This window comes from Dendrobates tinctorius, unplaced genomic scaffold, assembly GCF_039654945.1.
Source record: "Dendrobates tinctorius isolate UK_male_01 unplaced genomic scaffold, ASM3965494v1 ptg000133l, whole genome shotgun sequence".
Lineage (NCBI taxonomy): Eukaryota > Metazoa > Chordata > Amphibia > Anura > Dendrobatidae > Dendrobates > Dendrobates tinctorius.
The window spans coordinates 19626893-19652505 of NW_027361801.1; the positions used below are offsets into that span (position 1 = coordinate 19626893).

At 47.7% G+C, this 25613-nt stretch overlaps 1 protein-coding gene across 9 annotated transcripts in view; it reads right to left on the minus strand.

Annotated features, from left to right (window-relative positions):
• The window catches only part of MAP7D3 (MAP7 domain containing 3), a 133967-nt gene that overhangs the window by 57958 nt on the left and 50396 nt on the right, over positions 1-25613 (minus strand). For 3 of the 9 annotated variants that reach the window (XM_073543532.1, XM_073543534.1, XM_073543541.1), the window contains 6 exons: positions 24759-24857; positions 23347-23445; positions 12333-12458; positions 4656-4804; positions 2614-2744; positions 2175-2416 (listed from right to left, as the gene is read on the minus strand). In XM_073543532.1, coding sequence (XP_073399633.1) covers positions 2175-2416; positions 2614-2744; positions 4656-4804; positions 12333-12458; positions 23347-23445; positions 24759-24857 — 846 coding nt within the window. The remainder of the gene's footprint in view (positions 1-2174; positions 2417-2613; positions 2745-4655; positions 4805-12332; positions 12459-23346; positions 23446-24758; positions 24858-25613) is intronic. The other 6 variants (XM_073543537.1, XM_073543538.1, XM_073543539.1 and 3 more) reach the window with 4 other exon arrangements.

The window sequence follows — 25613 nt, forward strand, 5'->3', positions numbered from 1 at the left end:
AACCCTTCGTGCATGCGCAGGGCAGGTATAATTCCAGAATAAATACTGCCAAAAAAAGCATTCCAATCCTCTGGAATGCAAGCTGGCCGGGGATATAGAGGGTCAAAGAACACACACATATATATCTATATCTCTATATATATCTATATATCTATCTATATATATATATATATATATATATATATATATCTATCTATCTATATATCAGATATATATATATATATATAATCTATCTATCTATCTATCTATCTATCTATCTATCTATCTATATATATATATATATATATATATATATACAAATATGCATCCACACATAGTATATTCCAAGTTGCACCCTGTAGACTGTGGTCCTCCCCAGGAAAACAGCACTCTTGTTAGCGCTGAATGGGCGCTATCCTTGCCCTCTGTGTTGTATGACCCTTTAAATCATATAAGGGTGCCCGTACCCTGGTCTGCAGGACGGTGGTACTTGCTCCAGCCTCATGCTGCTTAGCAGCTGCCACCTGAAGGACAGAGCGACCGGCGGCGGACTCCAGTGGAGGATGAGAGTGACATTCCTCTGCTGGCGGACCATAACTCCTCAAGGGGCATGGTCCCACAGCCAACACGTCAATGTACGTAATGCAGCCCGGCAAGGAATATTGTCGGCCAGGAGGGGGCATCTGACACTCACCGCGGTGTGCGTCCCGGCATGGAGCCTCCGCGATGGGGACTTCAGCATGGAGGCGGCGTTCTCGTGAGAACCATTACGGGAGAGATGGCTCCTCCGAAGTAGGCCGAAGCCGGGGCCTAGATTATTGACTGGCACGGCTCCAGGGAAGGTGTTCGTGGGCCAAGCGCTTACCGGCGCACGCCGGGGGATGCGCTGACACTCCCGCTCCGCCATGCCCTACCTGCGAGAAACGTCAGGCATGTGGGCGGGACCTCCGACGTGACGCGCGGAGAAACTGCCTGCGGCCTAGCAAGGGCCATAGCCGAGGGCTAGATTAGCGGTGGGGAGTGAGAGCAGAGCTTCTGCCTGCAGGCCAGTGCTACGACAGGGACGGTGCAGGAACCCTCAATCCACCATAACCTCTGAGGGGGAGGTGGAGAGGGACCGTCCAGCTCCCTGCAGCACCACTGTTCCATCAGTGGTGATGCAGAGGGAGCAGCGCGGACGCCGTGGGGGGGGGGCTCTGTGTATCCTAAGAGTTCGCTCTACTAGGATTTCACAGGGCTATGTCCGGCTGTGGCAGAACTTGTGCTGCGTGGCTTCAGGAGAGCAGTCACGCTCAGCCTAGAATGGCTGATGGCATGGCATTCACCGCGGTGCGCGTCCCGGCATGGAGCCGCCGCCATGGGACTTCAGCCTAGAGGCGCGCGTTCCCAAGGCGACCCTCGGACTGTCGGTCACTTATCCGGTCGCTTCAGGGGCCATGGGTAATCTTCAGGTACAGGGTAAGTGAATGCCTCAATCCAGCATCCCTTAGAAGGGAAGTGGAGAGGGACCGTCTGCCTCCTTGCATCATCCGCTTTAAAAAGTGGTGAAGCAGTGGGGGCTGCACGGGCGCCATGTAGAGGCCTCTGAGCATCCTATGGGTTCAATTCCTAAGCATAGGCCTGGCTGCGGAAGAAGATACATGAAGGCGACACTCCATGTGCTCGTCCGTAAGTCGAGGCGGGGAGATCAGTGCCCTTTAAGAGACCCGTCGCCCTTGAATCAGCTCAGGCATGGCACCCCACGTCGCAGGAGAGGATACGTGGAGGCGACACTCGCACGTGCTCGCCTGTTGTTGGTTTGGGGAAATCGGAACCTTGAAAGGCTCCGTTGCCCCTTAATCCAGATTAAAAAATGAAAAAAGTAAAACTCAAAAAATGTAAATAACAAATGGTCTGAAGACCAGAACAGTGTGCCTCCTACAGACTAAGCAAGAACTGGTTCACTTGGGGTCAGCAGGAAGGTGTATGCTGAGGAGGAGCTAACTTTTTTTGTCTCAACTTAGTGTCAGCCTCCTATTGGCCACAGCATAACACCCATGGTCTATGTCCTCCAATGGTCTGTGTCCCCCAATGATGCGAAGGAGAATGATTCATTATTCAAAGCGTCTGGAGATCCCCATGATGCTCTGTGGAAATCCTTTTTAATGTAACAAGGGAGAAAAGTTCAATTACTAAAACACAAGCTCAAAAATTACCATCTTTGGTCTTTGAACTTGTCGCCTCAGTCTTGGGCTCTGAGTTGATCACATCTGAGGCTTTCTCCTTTGGCTTAGTTTCTAGCTCGGCAGTCTTTTTGGTAGTGCTTAAGACAGACGGTGTAAGTGAGGGACGCTGGATTGGAGCTGGTTTTTGAATTGTAGTCGGTGAAGGTGGTCTCTGCTTCACTAAGTTTGGAGATGGTGGACGGTTTCTTTGCGTCAAAGAGCTACTATTCCTTCTAAAATGTAATTGCAGAGAAAGAAGTAGAGAGGTACAATACTAAGTATAAACTCTACACAATTTACAATTTGTAGGTCTCATTTCTGGCAAACAGGAATATTGACATTTTAATCCCCTTTGGCACATTTAAAATTCACGACCCCAGAAAATGTAACTGCAGATGTAACCGAGTGTCAGAAGAGTCTGGAGACTTACTTCTCAAGTGTTGGCGAAGGCGCGCGCTTTGTTACACCAGATGGTGATGGAGATCGTCTTCGAGATGTCACAGTGGGAGATGGCGGCAGTTTCCCCACAGATGGTGGTGAAGGCTTCTCAATACCAGACTTCTGATTAGCATATTAAATGTATTAAATGCATTGTATAAAACACAGGAGTGAAAACTCTAAACCTATCCTGAATATAGGCCACAAAGAACCTTAAAGGGGACCTGATAGCAGGTGTTACCCCTCAAAGGCATTAGGAGCCATTTACCAGCCTTCGAACTATTTAACAGATCCTGAATCGCTCCAGTAAGTTTGAAACCTATGTTTAATGCTGGAGTGTGTGTGCTTGGACTAGTCCAGGACCGCTGTCCGCCATTCCAGCAGTGCCCCGACATTCCACCCACGGCAGTGATTGACATCCCAGTGGGTACGGGCAGAGAAGGGAGAAGGAGAAAGAGGACTGCACACGATGGGATGTCAATCACACTGATGAGGACGCAATATCAGGGCACTGCTGGAATGGCGGACTGCGGTCCTGGACTAGTCTAAGCACAGACGTCAGCATTAATAATCATACATGACTTACCAAAACAGTATTAGGAGTCTGATAAAGCCTAAACCCTGCTGTCTGATACCCTTAAAATGCTCAATGAAATATGCTTAATATTCCATGGAAACACCAGCAAATCTATGAAACAGTCTATGCAATTTACACTGTAAGAGCAGGAAATACATGTGGTCATACACAGTAGAGGAATGCAGGTGTGCCAAACAGATCATCAGGAGTGTATGGAGGTCTTCCAACTTTCTCCAATGACACGTGTTAGGGGAAAGATTAGGCAGTTTAATTTCAACATGTCCAATCATCTTGTCCTTAAGGAAGATAAACTGCCTTCAGAGATGCCTTGCAGCAGCTTACTATACTTCCATAACACTGTCATTCAGAGCGCATACAATCTCGAAACAAGCATGTACGTGTATGGACGTTTAGATGACAGCTATTTACTGTGTACGACCAGATTAGAGAGCAAACCTTCAAGATAAAAGCCTACAGCTAGCTAGTATTGTACCATTTTTAAAAAGTAAATTTTTTTTTTTTTACTTTAAATTATATCCAGAATGGAAAGTAAAAAGAGTTGTACACGACAGTAATATTGTTGGCCCTGATGAACAGGTCATCAGTTTCTGTTCCGTAAGGGTGAGAAACCCGGCAGCCCCGCGGAAAAGCTGTTCAGGTTGCCGGCCGCATCTGCTCAGTTGTGGAGCTTCACAGCACAGTCAACTGTACAGTGGCCTCAGCTGGGTGCTGCATATCCGCCTCCTCTTCGAATCAATGAAGGGCAGATGTGCTTTGCAGCTCCGCAAATGAGCACTATCGGCAGCATCCGGAACTGGGAACAGCAGATCAGCGGCTGCCATGCTCACTTCCTCTTGATGTCTGATCTGCATGAAGGTGGGGAGAGTGAAGCCATCGCTGACTGTGGGCGCAGGGCTTGCGTGACATAATGTGACGCGATCCCCGGGAGAGAGACTGTGCAGACACCGCTGGAACGGCAGCGAGAACAAGTGTTATTATATTGGGTGGGTAAACATCCTGATTGAGAAGGGGGTGCAAGAGCAGTAGTAAGACAACTCCTTTAATTAAAAACTTTCAATGCTGCATATAATTGAAAGATATGAAAGTTTAGCTTCTCATTAACTCTTTAGGGGTTGCCCACATAGAACAGATTTCCTTTCATTTTTTTGCGCTATGGTAGCTTACCAGCAATCATGTTGGGTACATCAGAAACATTTCTTATGTGTCAACCCCCTTTATGAAGATTACTAAAGCTGCTCAGGGGGTGATTTCTGAAGTCAATGTAACAACAGAGCTAATATTTGAGATGGAGCACTTCCAATTTAAGCAGCTGTAATCTTCATATCTATTAGCTATACCATTATGTCATAACATTGCCAGCTTTATCTGAAGAGCAGAGTAGGTATCATTAAAAGGCAAAAAAAAAAAAAAAAAAAAAAAAAAAAAAAAAGGCCTACCTGGCTAGCTTCTGAGGCGGTAGAAGCGGAAGCTGCCGTGCTAGGAGTCTTCCCTCTGTCAATGCTGCGGCTGCGCATGGGACCTTTAGAGATGGAGGGTGGGGTACTGGTGGTAGTGGCTGAAGCTGAACGAGGACAGAGGTGAGATTCTATAAAGTTAAGAATTGGACAGGACAAAACAGAGGCAAGTGCAGAGCAGAACAGAGGAGAAGGAGAAAGAGAGAAAGATTGTGTGTTAGACATAGCAGGGAAGCCACCCATGGTAGTGCGCAGTGCAGAAGATCACACAGACTCCACCACCACATACATAGTGAACAGAAGCAATAGCACCAGGAAGAAAGCCCCCTATAGATTACATGGAAGGACAATACGTCTTCAGATTGACTCCTCTTATGGGCAATTATCCATCGCTAGCGTTTTTATAACTACATTTTCAGAAATGACTCCTATTATAAATGAGAACAATGGCATTTGAGGCACATAAGAGGTAGGTGGCACATCGCCATTGCTATAAGGCACATCTCTCATGTCATGTTACACATCAGTCTATGTTACTAGAGCAGCTACTGGGAAAATAAGGGCATCAGATGATCTGCAACTTCCAACATTTGTGTTATAGTTATATTTCCAATATACTTTATACATAAATGCTAGTGGTATAATGGGCGTTGTCTTAGATTAGAAAAAAGGTGTTTTCTCGCCAAACCAGCACCACTCTTGTCCTTATGTGGTGCCTGTGACTACAGCTTAGACTCATACTCTTCAACCCCTTAAAGTTGTGGTCTTATTGACCAAACTTCTATTTTATTTTTTTAATCATCACATTCCAGGAGACATAATAGTTTTTGTTTTTTGTAGATGTAGCTGTGTGAGTTCTTGTGTTTTGCAGGACGAATTGTATTTGTCAGTTGCACCATTTCAGGGTGCATATCATTTCTTACCTAACTTTTGTTAAAGGGGTTGTCCGGGCTGCACCCTGTGTGACTGGTGAACCATGGCCGTGTGTGATGTGCACACTGTCAGGATCCCCTGTATTCCCCGTGTGGGTGCGCAGTGACGTGACCACATATATGGGATTTCCTTAGCCGAGGTCTCATGCCGTGAGCTTCTCTCACTTCTCTTTTATAATTCTTGCATGCTGTCACAACGCTGCAGTATTTTTATTTCAACCTAGACAACCGCATTATTTTTGTTCACCATGCGGAAAACAATGATAAAGTTTTATAGTATTGGTCATTACAGACGCGTCCATACTAAATGTGTATCTTTAAGTGTTTGTCTATTTCCTGCTTAAACCATTTTTTAATTGGGAAAACCATTTTTTTTCATTTTTAATCAGACCCACAAAGGGACAAGAACATGTGAGTCAATGATCTGATAGGTAACCCAATAAACACATAGCCTCATCTGTCAACTCCCAGGAAGCCTATTAGATCCTGCCTCTGGCAGAAGGGTGGACGATGGGTTGACAGAGGGAGCGTTCTGCCTCTGTCAAACTCTTCATGTGGTGCTGTCATTGCAGACAACTGCAAATACGAAGTTAAACTGCTGAGATAGGAGTTGACACTGATGCTAAGCTACTGTGCGCACGTTGAGCATTAGCTTGCAGAAATTTCTGCAAGGTTTCTGCATCTCTTGGCAGCAAAAATGCTGCTGGAAAATCCACAGCGTTATTGGTGTTTTTTTCTCCTGTGCATTCAATGGGTCAAGAAGCACAAAGAATTGACCTGCTGAATAGCTTAGTTACTCACCGATAACGGTGTTTCTCGGAACCCATGACAGCACCACGGAGAGAGGGGGTCCGCCCATCAAGGACAGGAACCTACAGACAAAAGAGCGGCACCTCTCCTCCGCCCCCAGTTGGTTACAGAGCATCAGAGGGTCTCCCGGTTAGTTAATAACAAAAGTATATACATAACATTATAATTTGTATACTTATAGAGAAACCTCGTGTCTAAGAACACACTCTACACACATTAAATCGTGCTCACCGCACACGTGAAAAAAGGGGGGGAATTAAGCGGGTGCTGTCATGGGTTCCGAGAAACACCGTTATCGGTGAGTAACTAAGCTATTCTCCCTCACCCATGACAGCACCACGGAGAGAATTTCAGAGATTGGTAGCTTAGGGAGGGACCACCGCCTGAAGGACCCTTCTCCCGAAGGTCAGGTCAGACGCAGAGGCTAGATCTAGGCGATAGTGTTTGAAAAAGGTAGAAGGTGTTGACCAGGTGGCCGCCTTACAGATCTGTTCTATTGATACCTCTGATCTTTCTGCCCATGAGGTCGCCATTGCTCTTGTAGAGTGGGCTTTTAGACCCTCCGGGATGGTATTCCCGCTGCATGAGTATGCCAGGGCAATCGCGTCTCTTATCCATCTTGCCAGGGTACTTTTGGACGCCCCGAGCCCCTTACGAGGTCCCTGGAAACACACAAAGAGAGATCCTTCCTTCCTACATCCCTTGGTGGCCTCTAGGTAGTGCACTAAGCACCTCTTCACATCTAATGTGTGAAATTTCTCCTCTCCTCTATTCGTAGGGTTTGGGCAGAAGGAAGGAAGGACTACCTCCTGTGATCTATGGAAGTGTGTTGCTACCTTGGGCAAATATGCAGGGTCAGGTTTCAATATAATTCTATCCTCCATAATTTTAATGAATGGGGGTAATGCCGATAAGGCTTGAATGTCACTTACTCTGCGGGCCGATGTTAGGGCCACTAGCAGTATCGTTTTTAATGATAGGGTCTTTAGTGGAGCTGACTGAATAGGCTCGAATGGGGGTCCTGTTAGGGCTGACAACACTAAGTTCAGATCCCATGATGGTACTTTCTGGGTAGCTATTGGTCTAGACCTGGCTGCGGCCCTCATAAACCGTGACACCCAAGGGTCGCTCGCCACCTCCTGATTATAGAGGGCGCCCAGGGCCGCTACCTGTACCCTCAGTGTGTTAGTCGCTAGTCCCTGTTCTAACCCCCTTTGGAGGAATTCCAGGATTTTATCCATTTGTATTCCATCCTGAACCTTTGCCCCCGAACTGGATAGGAATTTTCTCCAGGTTCTACCATAGGCTTTGATTGTAACTGGTTTTCTACTTTTTTCTAACGTGGAAATTAGATTTTCTGAAAATCCTTTCTCCCTCAGCAGTGACCTTTCAAATTCCATGCTGTTAAATGGAGGTTCACTGCTTGGGGGTGTAGCACAGGGCCCTGCGATAGAAGGTCGGGGAGATCTGGTAGAACCCAGGGGTCGGTTACTGACATTATTCTGAGCCATGAAAACCATGTTCTTTTTGGCCAGAAAGGGGCTATAAGTATTACCCGAGCCCCCTCTTCCCTGACTTTCCTTATCACCGCCGGAAGGAGAATGGTCGGTGGGAAGGCATACAGTAGACCCCGTGTCCATGGGAGCATAAATGCGTCCAGGGTGTGAGGATTCCCTTTGGGATTTAGAGAACAGAATGTTTCCACTTTTTTGTTTTTGTGGTCTGCAAATAAGTCTATGTCTGGGGTTCCCCACATTTCCACAATCTTCTGAAAAACGGACTGATTTAGAGCCCACTCCCCCTGATGTAGTTGGGTACGGCTCAGAAAGTCTGCCGTTTGGTTCTCTACTCCCCGTATATGTAGCGCCGATAGGGACAGTAAGTTTTTCTCTGCTAACCCGAATATCTGGAAGGATGCCTCCATTAGAGTTCTGGACCTGGTTCCCCCCTGGTGGTTTATATAGGCCACTGTTACTCGGTTGTCCGAGAATATCCGGACATGATGGCCTTTTAATGCTGGCAAAAAGTGACTCAAGGCATAATTTACTGCTAGCAGTTCTTTTTGATTCGAGGAGGCTTTTAGTTCTTGACTTCGCCATCCCCCTTGAGCCACGCTGATGCCCATGTGTGCTCCCCATCCCACAGGACTGGCGTCGGTGGTAATTACATGTGTGATTTTGGCCTCCCAGGGGATCCCTTTGGACAAGTTGTTTTTGTCCTCCCACCAGGCTAGGGAAAGAATAGTTTTTGAACCTAGCGTAATATGATGTTCCAAGTGGTCTCCTAAGGTCCGCTGGTTGGTTAGGATATCCCATTGCAGATCCCTCATATGTATTTGTGCCCACTGGACCGCCGGCAAGCATGCAGAGAGGGACCCTAACAGGGACATTGCTCGTCTTAGTGTCATAGAGGGGTTTTGCCTCGCTTTTTGTACCATATGAATAATTCTGTCCCTTTTGTGATCTGGCAAGTAACACACTTGGATGTTTGAATCCAGTGTCAGGCCTAGGAACTCCTGGACTCTCTTTGGTTCCAGCCTTGACTTTTTCAGGTTCAGAAGCCACCCGAGGTTTTTTAGAGTGCTCATCACTCGGTCCCTCTGTTCTGTGCATTTCTGGCCTGAGTTGCTCGCTATTAAAAAGTCGTCCAAATAAGGCACTATCAGAACATCCTGTTCTCTTATGTGAGCCATCATCTCTGCCACCAATTTCGTAAAGACCCGTGGAGCCACTGAGATCCCAAATGGCAGGGCCTTGTATTGGAATTCTCTTATTTCTCCTGCTATCGAGACTGCTAGCCTGAGGTATTGCCTGGATTCTTTGTGAATGGGGACATGGTAGTAGGCATCGCTGAGGTCTAGGACCACCATAAAGCATTGCGGAAAGAGAATTTTGATGGTCGATTTGATCGATTCCATCTTGAATTTTTCGTTCTTGATATAGCAATTCAGTCTTTTTAAATTTATGATGGTGCGGAAGGTGCCGTCTGGTTTGGTTACCAGGAAGAGAGGCGAGTAGAACCCTCTGCCTCTCTCCTGTGGGGGAACCTCCTGTAGGACTTTTTTGTCCAACATACTCAGAACCTCCTTTTCGAGGGCGTCCTGTTCGTTTTTTGACGACCTTATCGGGGTAATTATGTATTTTTGCGGCAGGAGAGAATAAAAGTTTATCCTTAATCCTGATCTTACAAGGTTTATCAGCCAGGGATTGTTGGATATTTTCTCCCAGGCTGGGAGGAAAAAACTTAGTCTCCCTCCCACCCTGGGCCCACAGTCACTTGGCGGGTTTTTTATCCCGGGACGAGTTACCGAAGATGAACCCCCTGTCCCTTCTTCTGTCTTCCCATTTTTGGTCTCTCGGGGGTCTCCTCTGGAAGAACTTTTTGTTCCGAAAGGACCGTTTAAAGCCTGTGGCGGTCACTGGTCCTAGGTTTGGGAAGCCTTTCTTTTTGTCGCCTGCCTTTTCGAGGATGTCATCCAAGGTTTCCCCGAAGAGGAATTTTCCTTCACAGGGAATGGCGCATAATTTTATTTTTGTCTGGAGATCCCCAGGCCAACATTTTAACCATAAGGCTCGTCTAGCTGCATTCGATAAGGCTGCTGTTTTAGATGACAATCTTACCGAATCAGCCGAAGAGTCGGCCAGGTAGGCTGCCGCCCCTCTTATCATTGGCATGGATTCCAGGATTTTATCTCTGGGAACCCCTTCCCTTATCTGTCTCTCCAATTGGTCTATCCATACCATAAGAGCTCTGGAGGTACAGGTTGCCGCTACCGCCGGCCTGATGTTTCCCCCTGCTGATTCCCAGGTGCCCTTAAGTAGGGTATCCGCTTTTTTATCTAACGGGTCTTTCAGGGTACCCATATCTTCAAAGGGGAGTGCAAACCTTCTTGAAGCTTTGGCTATCGCCACGTCTAGTTTGGGGGCTTTATCCCATGATGTGGATGCTTCCTCCTCAAATGGGTATTTCCTTTTGATGGAAGGAACCGTCGAGCTTTTCCTATCCGGTTTTTCCCATTCTTTATCTATGAGGCCTTGGACGTTCTTATTTAACGGAAATACCCTCCGTTTCTTTTGACTCAGTCCCCCGAACATAATGTCCTGGACTGATCTATCAGTCCGGGGGTCTTCCACCCCCATAGTGGATCTTACCGCCTTTACTAAGGCATCCACTTCGTCCAGGGGGAAACAATGACGACCTTCCGTCTCCTCATCGGAGGATGACGAGTCAGTATTTACAGTATGGGAGGTGACTTCCCCTGACGATAAGCTGTCTGATTGGGACTCTATCACCACGTCCCCCTTCCTTCCCTTCCTTTCCCGTTTTCTGGATGAAAGGGCATTCTGAATTTCTGCGCGGATTACCGCCCTTAGGTCTGCGGCATGATCCGGGGTTTCACCGCCGAGGACCTCCTGTATACAGGAGTCACACAATTTTTTCTCCCAGGGCGTTGGTAATGGTTTCCCACAGGTGGGGCATTCCCTGTTCTTGGTCTTTTCTTTCTTCTTTCCCTGATAAGGGAAAGAAGTCTATTACAATGGGGAACATTCACGAAGATCCACTTACCCCTCATGCGCGGTTGCAGGTACCAGTTCTGGAAGTGGATCCAAATCCCTCACTGGGCGATCCACGGCAGGTGACTTGCTCCTTGCAGTAGACTGCTGCGTGGAGTGGCTGCTGGACCTGCTCCCCCGTCCGTCTTTATCCTTTTGGCGGCGCTGGTGATGCTGCCTTTGTTGCTGCTGCTGCTGCTTAGGCTGCTGTAGCTCCTCATGCCGGTCGCTATCCATCGCGCCTGAACGCTTCCAGCCCTGAGGCTGCTTTAGCGTTCCCAATTTGAATAAGCCGCCCTGGCGTCACCTGTCTTCCCGGCCTGCACCGCTGCTTCCCCCGGGGAGTGCGCACTGCGCATGTGCCGACCGCGGGGACCCGGAAGTTCCTCATTCTACTTCCGGGGCAGCGCCATCTTGGTACACCTCTGTACCGGCGCTGCCCCTATACCGGCGTCCCCCGGCCCCTACTCCTCCCGGAGCGGCGGCCCGGTCCTCCCCGCCCGCTCACCCTGGACAGCCCCTCAGCTGCAGCGGTGGCGGCTTCGGCAACCGACCCCGCCGCGACAGGGGCCTTCCCGCTGTCTGACCGCGGACGGGACGGTCCCGGATTTTCACCTTCCGGTAAGCGCTGCGCTCCTGCTGCCGTGGTTCACCCGTCAAGGACAGGAACCCAAACTGGGGGCGGAGGAGAGGTGCCGCTCTTTTGTCTGTAGGTTCCTGTCCTTGATGGGCGGACCCCCTCTCTCCGTGGTGCTGTCATGGGTGAGGGAGAAAATTTAAATGCATAGCAAATCCAGAAAAGAGAAATATTGATCATGTGCACAGCACTTCAGGATTCTCATTGACTTTGCTGGCACAAGGATTCCCTAGTGTTTTCGGGCCTATGCAGAAAAAAAATGCAGCAAAAACGCACCGTGCACACAGCCTTACAGTTACAGCAGGAGTCTAGCTGTGTTCATCAGTCTGGTCCCAGAAGCAGCATACTGTGGGATCACAATGACGTATACATGTAACACTAAGTGTTTGTAGCGGACGTAAGGCCAAACACAGTTAGGGCTTACGAGGCCTTTGCTGCAATTCCAAGCACAACCTGTGAGCAGGCCTGGTGGAGCAGGACTTTTCTTCTAAATCTTAGACAACCCCTTTAAAGACACTGATAGCATCCTACATTAGACTGCGCTATATAGTTCAATTATATCATCATGTAAAAGGACACTTTACAAAATCTTTCTAGGGTCTGGGGTCAATTCTCCGTGATGCTATACATTATAATCACAAAAGCTTTCCAAACTGACGTAGTAATTGCATAACGTCGAGCACTCCACCGTAAGGATTCACGTGCCACTTGTAGCACTCAGTGTTACCTGGCAATTCTTTTCCATCAGCTGACAATGTGGCAGCACTCTTACTCCTAGCTAGGGAAGACTGAGTGGGGGCGAGGAGACGACTGATTAAACTACTGTCCAGGGGACTGCTTGGGGGGCGATGAGCTAAATGGATAAATGAAATGTGTTTTGTTATGACTAGTTACAGTGCAATACAGAAAAACCAAGTGCAGAAGGCGAACCATAAGCAAAAAGCCCCAACAGGAAATGGATAAGGTGTGAGTAGAAAATAGAATGGCACATCACCCAAACAGGCAGTGTTAAAGCAGAATGTTAAAGCCAAGGCAAAAACAGGTCAAGGCAATACTTCAACGGTAACTGCATTACATGACGTTATTTAGTAGCATGGTCAGTAGTAATACCTGTAAGGGGGACATTATACATGCATTTAGGAAAAGAAAATATTAAAGACGGACGGACATCAGATAACAATCCGGTCAGGATATGGCTAAAAGAGAAACTTTATAAACTGGACTGTTAGGGAAGGAGGACGAGAAGAGGTTCATGACAAGACTGCACATTAGGAACAATAAAGGGTTAGCATCCTGGCCAGGAAACAAAGACAAAGGATTAGTTCCAGGCATAACAAGGCGCAGCAGGAGAGTCGGGTCCTGATCATTACTCTCTATAGAAGCCTGTTATATGCAGCACAGACATCGGCGTTTATAGCGTTGCCAAAATCTGGCTCGGTTTGTTTAGTTGGGTTACAGCCCATGTGCACGTAATTTCACGTTACTAAATACAATGCTTTATGCTATTGTCATACGGAGTAAATTAAAGATACAGGAAAATATCTCCTTCACAGACACCGATATGATAGATAATCTAGCGTCTTCCTGCAGCCACCACTAGAGGGCCCTGGAGGTATACTGTATGCAAGACACTCCTTGGCTCCCTCTAGTGGTGGCTGACAGTAGTCAGCATGTTATCATTTAAAGAATAAATGTCCTTTTAATTTTTCCCCCCATAAATCAGTAGTAAAGGTAAAATTACGAAATTTTGTAATGTATCTTATTAGGAAGATGTTTCTTTATTCTCCTGCATTTATCTTTCATTCACAAAAAGCTTAAAACACAGGTAAAATTAGTCTACAGTAAGCACAGATATTCTCATTACTGAGCTAGGAGATGACGGCTCATACATTTCTATGGAGAACTGTAACTTCAGGAGAACTTGCACTAAAATGTCTGTGTCGGCCTCCTCTGAATGATAAAATCTCTTATCTCAGTAATGGGAAAGTCTGTCTTTGCGGAATATAAATTTTACTGTAAATTGAGAGTGAAAGATCAGTCCAGAAAGAGGAGAAAGAAACCGATCTCTCTGAGAAGATATATTACACAGTTGCTTTGTATCATGTGTATTATTGATTTATGAAATAATTAAAACAACGGCCATGCTTAAATCTGTCATTGCAGCGCTCTACAACTCGATATACAAGAAAAAAAAAAAAGATGGATTTTTGGTTCTTACTGTAAAATCTCTTTCTTGGAGCCTTCATTGGGGGACACAGATTACCATGGGTGTATGCTGCTGCTAGGAGGCTGACACTATGCAAAACAGTAAAATTAGCTCCTCCCTGGCAGTATACACCCACCGACAGGCACCAAGCACCTCAGTTGGTGAGAAAGCAGGAGAAGCAACGAGAAAACTCTAAACATATGTACCAACCCAACAAGGGACTCAAAGACCCAACACGGTACAACGTAAACAGGGAGGGTGCTGTGTTCCCCAATGAAGGCTCCAAGAAAGAGATTTTACAGTAAGAACCAAAAATCCATCTTTCTTTATCGCCTTACTGGGGGACACAGATTACCATGGGACGTTCCAAAGCAGTCCCAAGGGCGGGAACAGCAATAAGGAACGAAAGAACAGGAAAGGCTTAGGTCGGCCGGTGTGCCACCGACGCCTGCAGAACCTTCCTACCAACAACTGCATCAGACGAGGCCTGGGTATGAACCCTGTAGTACAGGGGTCCCCAACCACCGGGCCGTTGCAGTGCCCTTGCCGGTCCGCGGACACAAGGGGAGCCGGCGGCGGTGCAGCAGCTGATACTCACCTAGCGGTCCCTGTCGGCGCGGCGGCTTCATCCAGCTCTGAGCGGTCAAGTTTACCGCTCATTTAAGGTCATGAATATGGACGCCACTCATCTCCCATAGGCGTGGCATCCATATTCATAGACCTTAATGAGCGGTAGCACGTGAACGCTCCGCACAGGAGCTGAAGCGCCGCGAGATGCAGGGAGGGAAGTTCAGCGGAAGGAAGGTCAGTGATGTGAGGGTAAGTATGATGGGGGAGGATGGGGGAGCCGAGCGGAGCCATATATACAAGGGAGGGAGAGTGGGAGCAGAGATATATATATATATATATATATATATATATATATATATATATATATATATATATATATATATGGATATATGGGAGGGAGAGTGGGAGCGGAGCCATAGATACAGGAAGGGAGAGTGGGAGCGGAGCCATATATACAGGGGAGGGAGAGTGGGAGCGGAGCCATATATACAAGGGAGGGAGAGTGGGAGCGGAGCCATATATACAAGGGAGGGAGAGTGGAAGCCGAGCCATATATACAAGGGAGGGAGAGTGGAAGCCGAGCCATATATACAAGGGAGGGAGAGTGGAAGCGGAGCCATATATACTGGGGAGGGAGAATGGGAGCGGAGCCATATATATAAGGGAGGGAGAGTGGGAGTGGAGCCATATAAGGGAGGGAGAGTGGGAGCAGAGCCATATATACAAAGGAGGGAGAGTGGGAGCGGAGCCATATATAAGGGAGAGAGAGTGGGAGCAGAACCATATATAAGGGAGGGAGAGTGGGAGCGGAGCCATATATAAGGGAGGGAGAGTGGGAGCGGAGCCATATATAAGGGAGGGAGAGTGGGAGCAGAGCCATATATATAAGGGAGGGAGAGTGGGAGCGGAGCCATATATAAGGGAGGGAGAGTGGGAGCGGAGCCGTATATACAGGGGAGGCCGGGAGAGTGGAAGCAGAGCCATATATACAAGGGAGGGAGAGTGGGAGCGGAGCCATATATACAAGGGAGGGAGAGTGGGAGCGGAGCCATATATAAGGGAGAGAGAGTGGGAGCGGAGCCATATATATAAGGGAGGGAGAGTGGGAGCGGAGCCATATAAGGGAGGGAGAGTGGGAGCGGAGCCATATATACTGGGGAGGGAGAGTGGGAGCGGAGCCATATATAAGGGAGAATGAGTGGGAGCGGAACCATATATAAGGGAGGGAGAGTGGGAGCGGAGCCATATATGAGGGAGGGAGAGTGGCAGCGGAGCCATATATAAGGGAGGGAGAGTGGCAGCGGAGCCATATATAAGGGAGGGAGAGTGGCAGCAGAGCCATATATAAGGGAGGGAGAGTGGCAGCGGAGCCATATATAAGGGAGGGAGAGTGGCAGCGGAGCCATATATAAGGGAGGGAGAGTGGGAGCGGAGCCGTATATACAGGGGAGGCCGGGAGAGTGGAAGCAGAGCCATATATACAAGGGAGGGAGAGTGAGAGCAGAGCCATATATGAAAGAGAGGGAGAGTGGGAGGGGAGCCATGTATACAGGATGGGACAGGGGAGCCATGTATACAGGATGGGAGAGTGGGAGCGGAGCCATGTATGCAAGGATGGGAGCAGAGCCATTTATACAAGAGAGGGAGAGTGGGAGCGGAGCCATGTATACAGGGATGGGCAGGGGAGCCATGCATACAACAGGGGGAGCCACACAGAGCAGGACAGGACGGGGGGAACCACACATACATTTTCTGATGATTAGAAAATAATCAGCATGTACAGTACTCCAGTACAATCTTTCATAAGTGCTCAATGCTCCATTTCCTTGTAGGTTCCAATCATCATTAGCAGTGACGGTCATCAGTAGAAGTAGCCCAGTGCTCCCACTGAAACAGAGAAACAAGCCAGATGCTCCCACTCCTTCAAAACCTATGGTGAGTTGAGTCACATTATAAATGTTATAATTAAATGATAAGTATGCACTGCTAAACTACAACCGTGTCCATAGCCCCGCCCCCTTATGACCAAAGCCCTGCCCCTGTCACACCTCAATCCCCGCCCTGCCGGGCCATGGAAGAATGGTCTTGCTTGAAGCCGATCCCTGGTGCAAAATAGGTTGGGGACCACTGCTGTAGAACCTCGCAAAGGTGTGCAAGGACGACCAGGTCGCGGCCTTGCAAATTTGTAAAGCTGAAGCCTGGTGACGAACGGCCCACGAAGCCGCCACAGCCAGGGTGGAGTGAGCTCTCACTACCGGAGGGGGCCGTTTTTCCTGAAGTCGGTACGCTTCCAGAATGGTAGAACGAATCCAGCGAGCGATCGTGGATTTGGAAGCCAGAAGCCCTTTCCGGCGAACTTCAGAGATGACCAGCAAAGAATCGGACTGACGAAAAGAAGAGGTCCTGGCGAGATAGACACGCAAGGCTCTAATTACGTCCAGTTTGTGGAGAGACTTCTCAAGAGGGTGAGAAGGAGCAGGACAAAAAGATGGGAGAATGATATCCTCATTGATGTGGAAAGAGGACACCACCTTCGGAAGAAAGGAAGGGACGGGCCTGAGGGCGACCTTATCCTGATGAAGAACGAGGTAAGGGGAACGACATGACAAGGCCGCCAACTCAAACTCTTCTGATGGATGTAATGGCAATCAAGAAGGTTACCATCCATGAGAGAAGGGATAAAGAAATGTCCTGGATAGGCTCGAACGGCGCCTTTTGACGAGCGCTAAGGACGAGATTCAGATCCCACGGGTCTATCGGCGAATGATGAGGAGGAGCCACGTGGGCGACCCCTTGGAGAAAGGTCTTAACCTGCGACAAGGAAGCGAGCTCTCTTTGGAAGAGGATAGATAGAGCGGAGACCTGGCCCTTGAGGGTACTGAGGGACAGACCCGCCTCTAAACCAGACTGGAGAAACCCAAGTATGGAAGAAATAGAAAAGGACATCGGAAAGACTTTTTTATCGTCGCACCAACGGAAAAAAGCCTTCCAGTACCTATGGTAAATGCGGGAAGAGGCCGGTTTTCTGGCTCTGATCATAGTCTGAATCACCTGGTCGGACAAACCTGATTCTCTCAGGATTGCGGCCTCAATGGCCATGCCGTTAAACTCAGAGACTGAGAATTCTCGTGGTAAAGGGGGCCTTGCGAGAGAAGGTCCGGATGGTCTGGAAGCCTCCAGGGAACGTCCGCGAGCATGTTCACCAGTTCCTTGTACTAAGGTCGTCTCAGCCAGTCTGGCGCCACTAGAAAAACTGATACGACTTCCGATTTTACCTTTTTGACCACTCGTGGGATCAAGGCAAGAGGCGTAAACAGATAAGGAAGTCAGAACTGGGACCACGGAATTACTAGGAAACAGATAAGGAAGTCGGAACTGGGACCACGGAATTACTAGGGCGTCGCAAGCGACGGCTATAGGGTTCTTGGACCTGGCTACGAAGTGCGGAACTTTGTGGTTCATCCGAGATGCCATGAGATCGACATCCGGTGAGCCCCAGCGCTGGCATATCTGATCGAAGACTGTGGAATGAAGAGCCCATTCGCCTGATGCTAGACCTTGACGACTCAAAGTCGGCTGCCCAATTTTCCACCCCTGGAATGTGAACGGCTGAGATTGCCGGAACGTAATGTTCCGCCCAGCGCAGTATCTTGGCCACTTCTGACATTACTTGCTTGCTGCGAGAGCCCCCCTGGTGGTTTATGTATGCCACAGCCGTGGCGTTGTCCGACTGAATGCGGACTGGCTTGCCGACGAGGAGAGGCTTCCAGCGAAGAAGGGCCAGGAAGATTGCTCTGATCTCCAGAAGATTAATAGGTAGAAGAGCCTCCTGTGGATTCTAGTGGCCTTGGGACATTTTCTGATGGAACACCGCTCCCCAGCCTAGAAGGCTGGCATCGGTGGTGATGACTTGCCACTGAAGCGGAAGAAAAGACCTCCCTTGTTGAACTGACGCTGGCATTGCCCACCAAGTCAGGGATTGCCTCACTCTGTGAGGGAGGAGAATGGGACGGTCCAAGGACAGCGTGGACTTGTCCCAGGCTGAAAGAAGGGATAGCTGGAGGGGACGAAGATGAAATTGTGCAAACGGCACTGCTTCCATGGAAGCTACCATCTTCCACAGAACCTTCATGCAGGACCGAAGGGGGATGGGTGCTAGCCGTTTGAGGATTTTGATTCCCTTGGAAAGAGCCGTAAATTTTTCCCTCAAAAGAAACACCCGGGCCAGGTTCGTGTCGAATTCCATGCCCAGAAAAGTCAGACGCTGCGTGGGGATGAGAATGGACTTCTCCTTGTTGACTATCCTTCCGAGACGGCAGAGAGTGTCCAGGGTTATCTGAAGACTCTGAAGGCAGTCCTGATGGGACGAGCCCTAGATCAAGAGATTGTCCAGATAAGGGATGATGAGGATCCCCCTGGAGCGAAGGATGGCCATGACGGTCGCCATCACCTTCGTGAAAACACGGGGAGCGGAAGCTAGGCCGAAGGGGAGAGCCGTGAACTGGTAGTGATTTTCCTGAATCGCAAAACGAAGATATTTCTGATGTTGCAAACAAACAGGAATGTGAAGATAGGCATCCCGTATGTTCACAAAGCAGAGGAATTCTCCGGATTCCATTGAGGCTATCACCAACCGAAGGGACTCCATTTTGAAATGAAGAATCTTCACGTGGCGACTGAGCAATTTGAGGTCCAGGATTGGACGAAGGGAGCCGTCTTTCTTTGCGACTACGAAGAGATTTGCGTAGAACCCTGAAAACCGTTCGTTTGGGGGGGTGGACGGGAACAATCACTCCGGCGGAAAGAAGGGAGGAAATGGCCTGAAGGAACCCTGGAATCTGGGACCGCTGTCTCGGAGGTCGAGACAGGAAAAACCGTCTGTTTGGGTGGGAAGCAAATTCGATCTTGTAATCGGATGCGACGATTTCTCTGACCCAAGCGTCATCGACAGCAGACAGCCAAGCATCGACGAAAAAGGAAAGTCTGCCTCCCACCCTGGAAGAACTTCCAGGTGAGGGTGACCCATCACTTGGAGGAAAACCTGCCGTAACTGGCGCCTGAAGACCTGGAGTATTGACCTCTCTCCAGCGGGGAGCGGGTTTGTAAGGTTTTTTCTGCTCCCGCTCCCTAGTGGTGGAAGAGCGATCTTGCTGAGCAGATATTTCCGTGGAAGAGAAGGGACGAAAAGACCTGAACGGCCGAAAACCCTTTCTGTTAAAAAAGCGTTTTGGTCGAGACTGGGGGAGAGAAGTGCTTTTACCACCAGTGGCATCGGAGATTATCTGATCCAGCTTGGCTCCAAAGAGCCTAGATCCATGGAATGGCAGATTAGTAAGCGACTTTTATGAAGTAGTATCCGCATTCCATGACTTTAGCCAAAGGACTCGGCGTATAGCTACTACGTTGCCGTTAGCCCAAGCTACGCACCCGGCCGCATCCAAGGAGGCGGCCAAAAGGTATTTACCCGCATGGTTAATCTGATCTGCCAGATCTGCTAACTCGTCTTGAGGAGCTGTCGCTAAGATGCCCCTGTGAAGAATTTTATCCCAAGCAGAAATAACTTTCGCCACCCAGGCGGATGCGAAAATAGGACAGAGGGAGGCGACGGATGCCTCAAAGATTGATTTAGCCAGAGATTCAATCTGCCTGTCAGTAGGATCTTTAAGCGATGCCCCATCTGGAAAGGATAGAACCGTTTTTGAGGCTATCCGTGAAACTGGGGGATCCACCTCGGCAGCCTTGGTCCACTTTGGTGAGCAGGTCCGCATCAAAGGGATACAGCACGTCTAAATACCTGCGGCCTGAGCAACGTTGCTCAGGGCGCTCCCAGTGTTTGGACAAGGTAGTATCGAACGCTTTGTGATTGGGAAAGGTTCGAGATGGGGGCCTTGCTCGTTTAAAGAGCACAGAGCCTTCCTGAGTGGGAGCCTTATCGTGCTTAATTGTAAGGGTTTGGAAGATAGCCGAAATGAGACTATCGACCATGTCCCGTGTTTTAGATGCGTTGTCGGCGTCTGAACTAGACCCCGATTGGGAGTCATTGCCTGACTTAAGGTCGTCTTCTGAGGAGGGCGAAGGAACCCTAGGAGAGGCAGAAGGACCCTGCGAGCTGGAGGATGAAGTAGACAGAGCTCGCTTCCTAGAACTCCTGCCCGGTCTGTCCCTCTGAAGGTCGCGGTCAGGTGCGGACGACTCACCTTGAGAGGCAGTCGGTGCGCAGGTGGCTGTAGCTAGCTGAGGCAATCGTTCTAAGACCTGGACCAGAGACTGAGAAACTTTAGTCAAGTCAGCGACTGACTGAGACATTACCACGGCCAACTCTGGGGGAGGTGGAGTATCCTCATCCCGGGACTCGGTGTGCTCCTGAGAGGCAGACATAATGGAAGGTCTACAGGACGGACAGAAGGGGGACAACTGACCTGAAGCCCACTTCTTATTACAGCGCGCACAAGCGTAGTGGGCAGCGGCGGGCCTGAAGCTGAGATCCCTTGAAGGGTTGGGCATAAGTAACCTGCGCTGAATGGCCACACGAGTTAGGGAGAAAAACTGCGGAGAGGAGCTAATTTGAGCCTCAGAGCAGAGCCTACCGAGATTCAGGCTTGCAGAGAACGCCGAAGTGTCCCCCACGCAACACAGGAAGAGAAAAGACGACCAGGAAATACTGTATAAAGGAAGCGGCGGGCGGAGCTTAGCAGCTGAGCCGCGATTGGATAAGAGCAGCGGGGAGGGCGCGGGGAGAAGGGGGGCTGGCAAGGCAAAAGAGAAAGGAGCCCTGTGATAGGCTAGGAAAGGCGCGAAGGAAAGCGCGCTCAGAAGGAGGAGAGAGCGCGCTGAAAGCGGGCTGAAACGAAAGTGAAACTGACGTTGCCCCAGCCCGGTGCCTGATAACTACTCAGGACAAAAAAAACGCTGATATTAAGGTACTATGCCCGCAGATTCCCTTGAAATCCCTGCCCAGGCTGTGAACTGTTCTGTGCCCCCCTGAATATAGAAAGGGAGGCACGCGGCTGATGAGAGCGGTGCGCGGCAGGCAGGGGAGAGAGACAGGAGATTGAAACAGGGAAGCATGTAGATGTTACTGCCGATGGGATCTCTGGTAACAATGCGGGGCTGGAGGGATCGTACAGGCACTTACTTGACGTCCCTGAAGAGGATGATCACAGGGGCCCACGAGCATAAGGCAAGCCGCTGGGAAATGTCCTCTGTACCTGCATCCTGCAGAAGACAGCGTTAACCTCTTGTTGGATGAGGAGGATGCACTACTTGCGATCGCCGTCTTCCTCTCAGCCCTGTCCCGAGAGAGGGGTGAGGAGGGGGATTTGGCAAGAACCAGCCACCTGTCCACAACCCATAGCACCAGAAGGCGATAGGGAAAAAGTCCTGCCAGCGGTTGCGATGTGGGGCACGCCACACTGCTCGCTCAGCCGCCTTATATGGGAAAGCAGGGTGAAACTTACACCCTGTTTCCCGACTTGAATCTGAAAAACAAAAGACAAAGAATTAAAACGTTCTACTAGAAAACCTAAGGGAAAAAAGTTAACTGCGGATCTGGGGAAATCCCGGTCTGCCTCCTACAGACACTAAGCACAAAACTGAGGTGCTTGGTGCCTGTCGGTGGGTGTATACTGCCGGGGAGGAGCTAATTTTCTTGTTTTGCATAGTGTCAGCCTCCTAGCAGCAGCATACACCCATGGTAATCTGTGTCCCCCAATAAGGCAATAAAGTAAAAAAGACTCATACTTCGTACTTCTGTATAGATCTCTAAATAAGATAAACAGTACAGAATGTTCAACCTACTTAGAGGAAAACTCACTTGGGAATGGCAATGTTAATTAATCTGCCTCCATGTGTATTCAATCCTGTATCTCTAACACACTTGGTATTTTCTTGTCACCATGTGATATAGCAAAGACCTTATTTTAGCAGTTTCTGAAATGACTATCTTGTGTTACTAAAGCAGCAAATTACATTTTCAATTTCAAGGGGTTGCCCTGGCATACAGTCCTGCACAATCTGACTCCGGGTGTAGAAAGACAACTGCACTCCAGGCGGTACGGCTGCTAAGACGACGGTTCACAGCCCAGTAATTATCTTAATTGGGTACAATACTAATTATTGAAACCTGGGCATGATACATGCATGGCGGCAGAACCTGCCTCAGCACCTGTGCCACCAAGGCTGTGTCTTTCCTAGCCTGATTGGGCAGGAGTGTTTGCCTAAACAACCATATGTGGCTTTGATCATGTACAATGTTGCAGGAAAAAAGCTTAACTTTACCAGTACAAGCTGCAGAAGCTGTAGTATCTATCAAATAGATGTAGCTGGGTTCACATTTGCATTTTTTTTTGCTCCGTAACCTACATAGAGCAGATCTGTCACCAGATTTCCCAATATAAACTCTACAACTTGTTACAAAACTCTTAATGTTGATGAGTCTGGTGCACTTAATGACATTGTCAGAATGGCTGTTTAACCCTTTTTAAAAGTTAACTCAGTTGCCTTTATAACAGCTCCTCAGTATCTCTCCTCCCTGCTGAGGTCTCACATTGCTCAGTACACGCTGCAGCTGATAGCCAAGCAAGGTGATTGGAGTTTGAACACACTTAATCATGATATTTAATATTTGGATTCTTAAAATGCAATTTTTAATATCAGGTTTATAAAGACTTTCTAACATGGATTTTCAAAATAAGTGCTCAGCTAATTGTGTTGTGAAATCTGTTGACAGATTGTCCTTATATTGCCTGGATAAACGGAGATCAGTTTTCATCAGTCATCACTTTAGTGTAAAAATACAATAATGTTTGACTAGAAAACACATTTTACAGCAAAAAAAAAAATCAAGTGTGAACGCATGCTGAAATTAACCATTGCTCCATAAGTTGTATCTGATTCATTGGAGCTATGGCATCGTACACACTACAATGGAGTCCTGCCAGCATATAAAAGTAGATTGAACAGACACCTGATTTTTCTTCCTTTTTCATGCCCTCTAGATGTGCAGGAGGTGACTTTTTACTACTCAGTCTACTGAGGGAAGAGCTTCTCTTGTAGCCCACAATGCCTAAATGTCAAACCAACAAAACGCAGCTTATCAAAATGAAACATCAAAACACAAGAATGAGCAATTCATACTTTAGTCTAAGCTATGTCCATTGTGTCATTGCCTTCCTGATGACATTTTCATCAAAGGTCATTTACAAAGTTAAAAAAAAGTTCACAGGAAGCAAATAACACAGTTATAAATTCGAATGTCTCCTATCAATTAGAAAGCATGATCAGTAACACCGCAGTGCCTATGAATTGGTATATACAGCACTGTGCAGCTTTAATATCATCTGCATGCCCTCTATGTGCATGAGTCTGGTGTTTGCACATTACTGCGTTTTCACAGGTTTTTTTTTTTTTGTTTTTGTTTAGTTCTGTCAAAAAGATGTTCAGATGTACTCCTAGATGCATTGCTCCAAAGGAAGCCTTTGACACATCATACTATATAGGAATAATGTTACCATGCCATTCGGCATAAAAAGTATACCTTGTGGTATTTTTTTTTTCTATTGTTTCCCTCTGTATAAAAGAATATAGCGGACTAGATTTTCCTATACAAAGTAAGAAAATTTTTTTTAAAAATTATGCTGACGCAAATGGGCTCAACATGTATCAAAGGGACACTTTTTGGTCATATCATTGGTGCAATAGGGCCTATGGATAAGTAGGGTGCATTTGCCAGGAGCTTTCCCAGCGCCGTACCATATACTGGCCATAAGGTAGAAATGAAGAGTGAACTGACCCTTAAGCTTGTTGGAGTCCAAAACCCCATCAAATCCACATGCTCTGATGTTATGTGAATATCTTGGTAGTGCTTGAATAAGATGTCGGAGTCGCCGCAGCATTGGGGATTGCCTGTTTGTTAGGCAATCCCTGCAATTGGTGCAGCTGTCAAACAGCCATGAGACATGCAGCCACGGGGACTCAAGCACACTGCTCAAACAAACCAGAGATACTCGGCCAATACCAGAACATGCTCAGATAACTTGATACCCATGGTGGCTCACCAAGGACAACATCTGCAAGGAGTTTGTATATTCTCCCCGTGTTTGCGTGGGTTTCCTCCCACATTCTAAAGACATACTAATAGGGAATTTAGATTGTGAGCCCCATCGGGGACAGTGTTGATAATGTGTGCAAACTGTAAAGCGCTGCGTAATAATAATCTTTATTTTTATATAGCGCTAACATATTCCGCAGCGCTTTATAAACAGTTTGCACACAAGGATGTGCATTAACTTGTTTTCACCAGACAAATACTAAAAGTATTTATTTTTATTGTTCTATGAAAACAGTAGAGGAAAAAGAAAAGTGATTCACAAGCTGCACCTTTCTGCTCCTGGTTTGAAACCTTAGGCGAGGAGGGCTGTGGACTGAGAGGAGTTTTGTTACTCAGCCTGCTTAATGATGAACTCCTCTGCTTGGTACCTGTAAGATGTGCAAAGTCAGCACCCACAAATACAAGATCCAAACAATTTCCAAATATAGTCACATTATTAGGGAGTAAAAAGAAGGAAAAAAGTCAAAACCGCCAATGGGACTGTAATAATAAAGAAGCATAATAACAGAGTCGAGTTGGATTTAGTGAAGATTATAAGGATATTGCACAGTAACAGATATACAAAGACTTCCAGTTAGTTACCCCAGGACAGATATTTGTAACAAGTAATAATTACATACTAATCACTGGTAATATAATATGTTGTAACTTACTGCCAGAAAGTACACCTTTGGCGCTAGTGTTTCAATGCTAGAACCAAACTACTGAACATCTTCTATCACATATTTATACAAAGCAGGTGAATGAAGTACTGAACACATCAGCAATTTTCTAAGTAAATATATTTCTAAAGATACTATTGACATGAAATTCTCACCAGACGTCGGTAACAATCCATCCAATCCACACAGGAGAATAAATCATCCATAGATGTCCATAAATTAAGTTGTGTGTAATAATGAGAAATGACACAGGAAAAAGTACTGAACACATGAAGAAAAAGGTGCAAAAAGCCATGGAAAGTCATGACACCAGCTGACATTAACAGTAATTAGAAAGCAATCCTGCCACTTAGTGAAAAATATCAGCTGGTTTAACTGAAGGCCTATAAAAAGGTGACACACAATAAACATCTCATAATTGGTAAAAGCAGTAAGCTGTTTCAAGACATTCACAACCTTATT